We start from the raw sequence: 10,165 nt of genomic DNA, 5'->3' as shown, positions 1-10,165 counted from the left end.
CTTTTTGGGTTTTCCTTATCTGGATGATTGAGCATGCATCAAGACATATAGAATCAGTTACACACTTATCCCTCTGGCCCATTTCCTAAATATTAAACACACCCACAGCAATAGTATTTTTTTTTAAAAAGAATTAATTCATGTGTCAAAACAAAAGAAAAGAAAACATGACTGCAAAGACCCTGTTCATAAAAAACATCTTAGTCACATCTATTTTTAATTTCCCTGTTCATTGATAAGCTAAGAAATAGTTTTTCTTTTTCTTTCACTGTACCCTACTTTTCTTTTTTATTAATATGAAGCCCTCTAATATTCAGATGGACACGCTGTTTTCAATGAACTTTGGATCCAGGTATGTGTACGGCAGGTCCAGTCTCTTGTTTCGGTGTTCAATGTCTGCACTCAGTTTTACCAGGTCATCTTGAAATTGTTTTATCTTCTTGAGAGGAACCTCCTCAGTGAAGTGATCTTCAGGGTAGTTGCCAAGAAAGACCTGATGAGATTGATAAGAGAAACATTTAGTTATTTTAATAGACTATAATAAACTAATTTACTACGTAGGAAATTTGTCTTGGACAAACAGTGCTCTACATAGCTGTTAATAGTGATCAAACATAGACTTTTAACATAAAATAGCATAATTTGACCACAGGGTGATCATTATAGGAGATAATTTATGCTGTACTGTCTAATCTATGTTTCACAAAATGGACATAGCTTATATTGTATGTTCTCAGTTTTGAAGTCTTATCAGAGCACTTACGCAGTCAGCTGATGACTTGCTCAGTAGCCACATCGTACCCATGCCATGAACTGTCGTGTTAACATCAGGGAATGTTTCCAGCATTGTGTTCCTGTTGGCGTTCCCCTTTGTGGTTGGTGGGGGACCCTGCATGGTGGTAGGATAGTTGGGCATCCAGGCACCAAAGTCAAACTGCATTGACAAAATATTGGATAGGTCATTCACAGACATTAATATGAGGAGTATTACAGTATGAGTTTAGTAACCTTGATTTTAACACAGCACATTTTTCTGTGTTTTTGATCTAGGGATGATAAAATCAGTCAGTCTTTCGTTTAGAGAGAAACATTTCAAATACTATGCTATAAAACATACAGACATTATACAGCGCCTCTGCGCTTAATGAACTAACTTCATAATCCACTGACTTCTCATTTTATGTTACCATTTCAATGTCAGTATCAGCTTTATTGAAACAGCATGTTACCAGCACATTACCAGCACATTTTTATAGTTTTGAACCTGTCTTGACCAGCAGCTTTGACAACCTGAATGCAAACACATATACTATGTTATTTTTTTAAACAAAATATGTATAGTTTGTAAGGGGGGAATTTTAGAAAACATAAAAAGATGAAGCACAAATAAAGCACAAAAGCCTCCTGCAGAGCCCCAAGCCACACCGGATCACAAACCCAAGGGAGCCACAACCACGCCAGAAGATCTGGCCATGTGCCCCAGAACCACCAAGTACAATACCCAGGAGGCAAAGGAGGAGCTACCTCCTACCTTCTATGACCCTGTCCTACAGAGACCAAGCTTCAGCAAGCCCCAGACTACACACACACACACACCCATCCATGTCAAATTACCCATAAACTTGATGTGCTTAACATAAACGATAACAATGTCAAAGCTTTTGCACATCTCAGAGTATACACATATCTAACGTATCTGAAGTTCTTTAGTTTGTTAATGTTTATTTCCATTTTATTCCTTTTCATGTCAGTTTATAAGGCCACTCTTAAACAGAGAGATGTTTAACAAAATACTCAAATGTAATAAAATGTCATTTTCCAAATATATGTTATGTTGTGCAGTAATCCAAAGAAAAAAACCACACTGGATTTTTGCCAAAGGAATCAGAGTGATACTATCTTTATGTAAAGGATGAGCAGGAATAAAACTTGAATGGAAGGACTTTGGAAAAATAGGCTAATATAAAAACTGACCTTCATTTGATCAGAAAGACAGACAGACACTTTGACAAGGGAGAGACTAAAGCTATAAAAACATACAAGAGGAAATCATGGAGCAAAACATAAATCATTGTCAGACAAAAGGAATTCATTAAAAAAAATCCTGAATAGTGAGATCATGGTCATAGACATTCAACATAACAACATAACAATCATTTGTTAGCTGCTAATGGGCTTGTATAAACTACCTGACAAGCATCAAAGTTTAGTGGAATTTATCTGTCCAGGATTCAGCCAGGGAATTGTAGAATGTGATCAAACACCACCACTGATAATCATAGTAAATTAGAAGACTTCACCTGTCCAGTGTTGACAGCTGAGTGCTGGGCTGAGCAAGTGAAGATCACCATGGTGACAAACTTGACCATCTCTTCCACAGTGTTGAATTTATGTGGAATTCCTGTTGATCATAGTGAAAAAACTCTATTACATCAACGTACACCCAGGGGAATACATTTCAGTTGCATTCTGATAAGATGCAGCATCTATATTATCATTATGAAGTGTGATACTTTATTGGAAGGTCACCTGTCTCTTCTTTGGAAAGGAATCCATGTTCATAAATATCATGAACCCATTTATTCACTTCAGAGTCTTTCTGGACCTCAGCATCAGACTTGTAGTAGTGGCCCAGCACTCCCAAGACAAACCTTTGATAAATGATAACATGCAGTCAGTCACGCTCATGGCTGCATTCTAGTTATGATTAGTTCTTTATTTTGTAGTTCTTTTTTTTAATGACTTTTTCTATACTTGACAGACATAGTGGAAAACAGGAAAAGGTAAGATTTAACAAAAAATATTCTCTCATTATTGAGGTTTACAGTTTGTGTGTAAACAATCAAACAACAGGGGCACCTCAGATCTACTGGATAATCAATAACCCATTGTAAAATTGTTTTGTTTTCCACTATTACCTGTAGCAACAGCATAAAATTAACTTTGGAGTGACATAAGAGAATCAAATTCAGCAAATAATGTGATGGGTTTTCTAGAGTTGACCAAAATTGCAAAGACTTATTTATCAGTGTGTGTGTGTGTGTGTGTGTGTGTGTGTGTGTGTGTAGCATGGTGCAGGATTAAAGTTATTTTACAGTTTTTCATATCGTTAGCTTCATAGCATAATTGCCTAAGTCATTTGACTAAGTCAATGACTTAGGCACTTATGCTATGAAGCTAACGATATGTTTTTTCAGACAGAGTGGTAATAGAACCTATATATGATTCTCCAAAGCCTGAGTCCATCATCCCTGTAGTAGAAGTTTGGCACATTTTTCAGGCCACGCATGGAAATATCATCTGGGATGCAGAGTGAGCTGTAGGTCAGTGAGGCCAGCGATTTCTGCAGGATTGTGAAGGCACCCTCTCCACCTGAAGCTGCAAACTACACAACAGTCAAATCTCAGTGAGAAATAAATACTTTATGTCGCACTGAAAAACATGTTTAAGTTTGTTTGTTTTATCATACCTTAGTGAAAATTCCATCATTATCTATAAGATGTGTCCGAGCTAAGGAGTTGATGTGAAGAGTGTAACGAGTGTGAGGCTTGAGAAGCTGACAAAAAGAGGGAAAGTCACGAGTAAAACCTTTTTTTCTTCCCTCATGTTTTATATTCACATGTTCTGATTTTGTGCAAACATTCTTTAAAGAGAAATAAGTTAAAACGATGATGTCAAGGTCACAAGTAAGGATACTTTCTACTTTCTTACCCCAAAGGAAATTGACATATGTCTGAAACATAAAGATTTACCTTGTAGAGAGGATGCACCATGGGCAGGTTGCGCAGTAGGGAGAGTGTAAAAACCTCAGCCAGCAGGTGAGTGCGGAGCAGGTGAACATTAAGTTCATACAGGTTAAAATCTGCACTTCTCACAAAGATCTTAGCCAACAACCAGTCGTACTGAGAATCAGTACGAAGAAAGATGGGGTTGTCGTCTGCTGGTTTCTGCTTCAGCTGCAGGAGAAGAAACAAATATGTATTCATGCATTTGATTTAGTACCAGTATTGATCAATAACCATCAAGCCTCCTTTGTAAATAGTGCTTATTTATTGTAGGCTTGTAACTGATGCATGTTTGTCTCTTGTCATGAGAGTATCAACAACAGTGACAAATAATGAGACATTACACCTTTACATCCAAAGCTGTATCTGATATGAACAGGGGAAAGTCGCCAAGAGAATAAGCCGGTTAATAAGTAGTGTTGAAGTGCATGACATGAGTGCTAGCATGGTGAGTAAAATGTTGTCTGGAAGAAAGAAAAGAAAAACATGCCTACAGTGCATTTTCTTTCTTTGAGGAAGCAAGTGGAATGTCCTTTTATAGTGGGAACAGAGGACCCTGTCACAGTTCCTCAGTCCCCTGAGCTGCTTGTTACAGGCTTTGTTTTATCTCTGTCTCTCTCTCTCCTTTCTCCGTGCTTGTGTGTCTGTTTGTGGGTGGAACTCAACGAGAGCTCCTCCCTCTGGCTTCACGCACCTGTAGAAATCAACCCCCTGTCACAGATGATCTCATCAGGAAGTCACTACTTAAGGTGGTGGCTGAGAGTCAATACATGCTACCTATCACTAAGTGCATATACCACTCTAGTGTTTATGCTGTAAATAAAGGCACTAAACTTGAACGCTCTGAATCCTGACTTTGAGTCCACTCCACCCAGTTTTCTTGACAGACCCGGTAAGTTATCTGGCTGTTTCCAAATATCAAGAACTAACCATGGCAAAATGTGTGGCACAGACCTAACTTTACAATTCTAACTGCCGAATCATACTTTCCTTGCACAGTAACATTATTTTTATCAGGTCATATATGGGTGAAATTCTCATTTGTTGTTAGATTGCCAAATGTCTTCCCCAGCTAACTTGTGTATACTGTGAAATGGTACTGGTTTCTAATCCATCAGTAAATTATATAATGGGACAATGCAAATATGTATAACTAACATTTCCTTTCTCCAGTAACAACCATGATCTAGGCAGTTAACCAGATAACTGTAATTTAGTAACACAGCATGTTCCTGACCAGAGATGGGGAAAAACTGTAATCCAATTACTTTTTTCAAGTAACGCGTAATGTAAGGGATTAGAATTGCAAAAAAGTAATTTGATTACTGTTACTTTCCCGTAAGCATGCTGCGTTACTGCATTACTGCATTACTAAACCATGATATTGTTTGTGAGAGTGTCTCGCGACAATGACGTATAAGCGTGTGACGTCCGTGGCAGCAATGGACATGTGCAAATCAACAATGGATAATATGGAGTGCAGGAGAGACTACGACCATGCAGCGTTTAAAGCGTGGAAGTGCTCACTTCAAGTTTCATTCCGTAAAAAGTGACACAAACATTAGCATCTGCTGTACATTCTGTGTGGGAAGAAAACTTCTTTCTACAGCGAAAAATTAAACTTCAAATCTGAGCGAGCAGCAAGCACGCTGCCACGGGAATGTGAAATTCACAGACAAACCCCCGGATCCCCCCGCTGACATAACCGCTGTGGCACCGGGCAAACCTCCACCCGCCCCACTCCTGCTAAACAGGTGAAAACAGATTTAAGAGTGACAGGAGTTAGCTTTGATTTTATTTATTTATTGCTGTGTTTTACTTGCATCTATTTGAAAGAGTGAGTGTAAACACAAAACATTATTTTATTTTTTATGCTGGAAATAGGTTTAAATTAAATTAAACTTTTCCATTTGAGTGCATTTTATATGATGGATTTTGCAGGAGAAATAGAATTGGGCTGAAAGGTCTATTGCTTTATTACGTATTCAGGTTGTGCATCATGTTTAAAAGCAACAAAGTAATAAGTAACTAATTACTTTTGAAAATAAGTAATCAGTAATGTAACAGGATTACTTTTTTGGAGACGTAATCAGTAATAAGTAACTAATTACTTTTTCCAAGTAACTTGAACAACACGGTTCATGACAATGACAACTTCATCACGACTAAGTGAAGCTTGTGGTCATTTCACTGGTACTAGGGTATGCAGTATATGCCCTGCATTTTTAGCTGATAAACATACATGACACAGAGAACATACAACAGAACAACATTATGGAGGAGGGCAGCCTGTGGTTAATTTTGCTTCGAATAGAAAACTCAAGCTAGGTGTAAACACAAGCAATTAAAGTACCACAAGCATCATTGTGCTTATATTCAGAAGGGAGATGTTTTGTATCTTAATGTGAAGGAAAGTTCTGTAGATCAACTTGTAGCTAAACTCACCTGAATAGCAATCGGTTTCAATTTACCATCAGTTTCCCAGAATAGGACGAGGGGGGCCATCAAGTACTGTTTTCTCTCGTTGATGGTGTTTGTTTGGATTCCATCCAAAAGTTTGTAGTCACACAGGAAGATGTTGCCCTTCTGTTTGAAATTTTATAAACAAAATAAATTGTTTGGCCTCACACATGCATACTTTATGTGAAAATTTTAACATTAACATGTTAATACAATCACATGGCCATCCATGCAGGTAAGACAAACCAGATACATGATACACTTAGTCTGCTTTATTTCAGGAGAATCACACAGTTACCTCCATTTCATCTGTCAATTTATTCTGACCATCAGGGAAGACCATTTCATCAGCAACAGGAAAGTTCTTGGGCAGTTCTACACAACGTTGGATCATCATGGGGTTAATGCCATTCAGAAATTGGTAGCCAAAGAAAAGATCTTCCGCCCAGTGTTGAATGACATAATCTGTAAAAATAACATATTATTTTACTGTGGGGCCACACAAAAAGGAAAATATGCGTACTGAAAACTGGTACACATTTTTTACATTTGCAGAAAATCTACTTATGATTATTTATTTCATTTCTTTTTTGTTTCTTTAGGTGAAATAATGGAAACTTTCCATATAAGTCGGAAACCACTCTTTAGTGATTTTCAGCTGCTTCCCTCTGGTCGTTGGTATAAAGTGCCTGCAGTGAAGCCCAAGAGACGTAGATTTTCTTTTGTACCTGCTGCTATTATGATGGCTGCCATCAGTACTGCACATTGCACTTTGTTGATGATAAAGTTTGGGCTGTTCTCTCTGGCTTTTTTTTGTTTGTTTGTTTGTTTGTTTTGTTTCTGTGTATGGACATACTGCAAATCATTTTCCCATTGGGGACAATAAAGTTACCGCTGACCAATAAACAATTCAACACTAAGTAAAATCTTGGAAAAAATTTGTAGTAAATTCTGTGATCTACTGATAGACTGGAAAGTTGAAGGCAATGTCATATCGGGATTTGAAAGCTTTTGGACATGCACTAAAAAAGAATTCTGAACTTACAACAATGAGATTTCTTTACCTGATGTCTTAGTGTGATGGGCGTAAAAAAGACGACGCATATCATCCGTAGAAGTAAATCTTTTCTTACACTCAAGTAGTTCTGCAAGTTCCAGCTCTACTGGTCTAGAAAACACAGGCACAGTAACTTTTTTCAGATGCATGCTTAATCTTGTCAATAAATGTGTACACAGATGAATGAAAAATATCTTTACCCTGTCATGTAATTGTGGGCCAACTCTGTTTTCTTGGTTATAGAGAAGCAGACATCATAGGGCAGTGAAGTGTCTGTCCTAATGCAATGGGGAATTTCCTCTTTATATATATCCCAGCTAAGACAGAAAATAACAGGGGTAAGGGACTTAGTGAGTATAGATTACTAATGCATCTGCAACCTGAGTAGAGAATAGAAACATAAATATAATTAAAATTATAGAGGTGCTCAGATCAACATTCAGAAAATTCCCATGACTCTCAGGTGATCTGCATATTTGCTTGGAGGTAGAAAGCAAGCAAAGGTTTGTTAAAATAGTGATAAATAGAGTATATCTTTTTGAATCTGAAAACAAAGACACCAAGGTTCTTGAAGAATAAATGTCACATCATTTTGATATTTGTGAAAATTCATCTCAAGTATTTAGAAATCACTCCACAGGCTGTGAGAGAATAGGGAAAGGGTTCTCTTTTCAAGTTGAAGTACAACCTGTTCAGAAGCTAATAATAAAATAACGGTCCAAAAAATTGCATAGCGCATATTTAACAGGTTACTAAATCCTGGCATTTGTGGGAGAGTATTTTGGGTTTCCTTATTCTTTGAGTAAAGAAATGTTATAACAAAACCTTGAACTTCTTACCGATACACACTCTGTTCCCACTCCAGGTCCTGCTGCCGACTGTACCCACCAGGAAGAGGGTTACCATCATCGATTTTTGCTTAAAAGATGAAAGAAAAATGGCATGTTCAAACTCATTTCAAATACTGTATTGGTTGGAATTTGCTCAATCCTAATTATAGTTTTGTATTATTATTTTATATCTTGAAATACATACATGATGTCAGACAAACATGTCTACAAACCTGTCCCCTCTCTAAAGTAGTGCACCTTGCTGTCAGTGATCCAGTGATAAATTGGAAAGCTGTAGGTCTTATCCATAGGGGAAATGACTTCCACCTTGGCAGGATACCATGAGAGTTGGACAAACAAATCCTTTTTCTTTAGCTCTATGAGCACCAGATCTCCAAGGAGGGTTGGGCAGGAGACAGTTAACCGTGTTTTCTGGAATATTAATGATAGAATGTCTCTGAAAAATCTACAGGAGATCAAGATCATCATAAAAAACTAAACAAAACAAAACAATCCTAGGCTGCATCCTCCAATCCAGTCTCCTGGCAGTTTGTGAAAAAGTCACAATTTACTTTAATCTATTGATTTGTGTTGCTGAGCATACATTTTATTTGTGTTTATTGTATTTTTTGCATGTCTATGACCAAGACTTTAAATCAGCTAGCTCTCATGAGTATTGATTCATGTCTATTTATAAAAAGCAAGAAAAGCAGCCCTTCAAAATTCAAAAAAAATTGGTTTTTCATGCCAGAGACCCAAGTTTGACGCATGAGTTTTCATATATTATTATTATTATTATTATTATTATTATTATTGTTATTATTATTTTTTTGATTATATTAAAATATATATTAATGATCATAGTTTGTTTTAAAATACAATGGTTGCCATGTCTTTCAAAATTTTCCATTCATGGGACCTTTTTGCTTTTTCTACACCAAATACTTATGGCAGATACAAATTATACTTGCTACTGAAAAACATTACTTAAAAATGCTTGCTCCTGATAGCATTTTGTTTATACAGTTTGTCTTTTTAAACTCTTTCTTTGCATGAGAATGGTAAAACTGTAAGTATTGAAATTATAAAATGTCATAATGTCTGTCATAAAATTCTGAATTCATGTCATCAATTAAACAGTACACGTGTAAAAAAACACAAATACAACCATTCAAAAATGCCATATAAAATATAATGGGGTCACTAGCTCATATTAGTCACAAAAATAACTTTGTTATTTGGGGGTTAAACATGGAAAAAGATATTTCAGGCTTACTTGTCCTCTCTGGAAGTTTGATTTGAAGTTTACGAATTCACTCTTCCCTGCTGTGCCGACAAGCCTAATCAAGACTTTATTGTGAGTACCAGCACCTGCTAGATCTCCAGTGAACAAGACCACTTCGTAATCGCCCATTTTCACTCTTGAAAGTACACAATTCCTGATGAGAAGAGAATTTTAATAACTATTCACAGTACTGATTAAATAAAAATGATAATGGCAGAAAATATACTGTAAGAAATAATTATTAAATTATTAATTGCACTTGTTTTGAATGATTGAAAATTAACCCTTACCTTCTAAGCTCCTTTTTCGAAATAAGATCTTACCTTTGCTAGTGAGACCAAGATGGTGCTTTGAAGCTCTGCTCCGTGGGTATGAAAAATCAACACTTGATGTATCTCTTTATATACAGTTTTTGTGGGGGGTGTCATGTCCGTGTCGTGTGTGTGTGCATGTTTGAAAGAGCATTGGAACACAGCCAGGAAAACAAAGTGAAAGAGACATTCGAGCGTTACCGAAACTTCACATAATTCTAAAGAAACACTATACTTTAATCCAGGAGCTCTAAAATGGATGAGAATATCTGGCACAAAAAAACTGTGAGTTCTCAGGAACTGACTTAGTATTTGTTGTACCAGTCCCAAAACTGATAAACAAACTGTCAGTTATGTGGTGTTTTTTTTCTCACGTAAGATGATTTCAGGTCATGCACGTTAGGATGCACCAGTTCCAGATGTGAAGGCATTAAGCC

The 10,165-nt window shown here is 36.7% G+C and overlaps 1 protein-coding gene across 1 annotated transcript; it reads right to left on the bottom strand.

Annotated features, from left to right (window-relative positions):
• Positions 1–313: 313 nt before the first annotated feature.
• LOC146635219 (polyunsaturated fatty acid lipoxygenase ALOX15B-like) lies at positions 314–9,546 on the bottom strand. The gene is made up of 14 exons (XM_085345392.1): positions 9,409–9,546; positions 8,366–8,564; positions 8,142–8,220; positions 7,503–7,619; positions 7,310–7,413; positions 6,544–6,710; positions 6,231–6,371; positions 3,753–3,956; positions 3,470–3,556; positions 3,216–3,385; positions 2,530–2,651; positions 2,301–2,401; positions 764–934; positions 314–493 (listed from the first exon to the last, which is right to left on the bottom strand). Exons 1-14 carry the CDS (start codon positions 9,544–9,546, stop codon positions 314–316), a joined length of 1,980 nt encoding a protein of 659 aa, XP_085201518.1.
• Positions 9,547–10,165: the final 619 nt, after the last annotated feature.

This window comes from Diplotaxodon limnothrissa, linkage group LG3 (genome assembly GCF_057381915.1).
Source record: "Diplotaxodon limnothrissa isolate DT_005_m linkage group LG3, D_limnothrissa_male_GT1.1, whole genome shotgun sequence".
Classification (NCBI taxonomy): Eukaryota; Metazoa; Chordata; class Actinopteri; order Cichliformes; family Cichlidae; genus Diplotaxodon; species Diplotaxodon limnothrissa.
The sequence above is the reverse complement of the archived record's forward strand: the minus strand, read 5'-3'. Positions and strand labels throughout refer to the sequence as shown.

Excerpts from the sequence above, each read along its gene's own strand:
- LOC146635219 (XM_085345392.1), bottom strand. The coding sequence starts at position 9,546 with ATGGGCGATTACGAAGTGGTCTTGTTCACTGGAGATCTAGCAGGTGCT. Across the intron at positions 7,620-8,141 it reads TGGGAACAGAGTGTGTATCG|CTGGGATATATATAAAGAGG; the intron begins GTAAGAAGTTCA and ends TTTCTGTCTTAG. Across the intron at positions 2,652-3,215 it reads CTTTGGAGAATCATATATAG|GTTTGTCTTGGGAGTGCTGG; the intron begins GTTCTATTACCA and ends CATTTATCAAAG.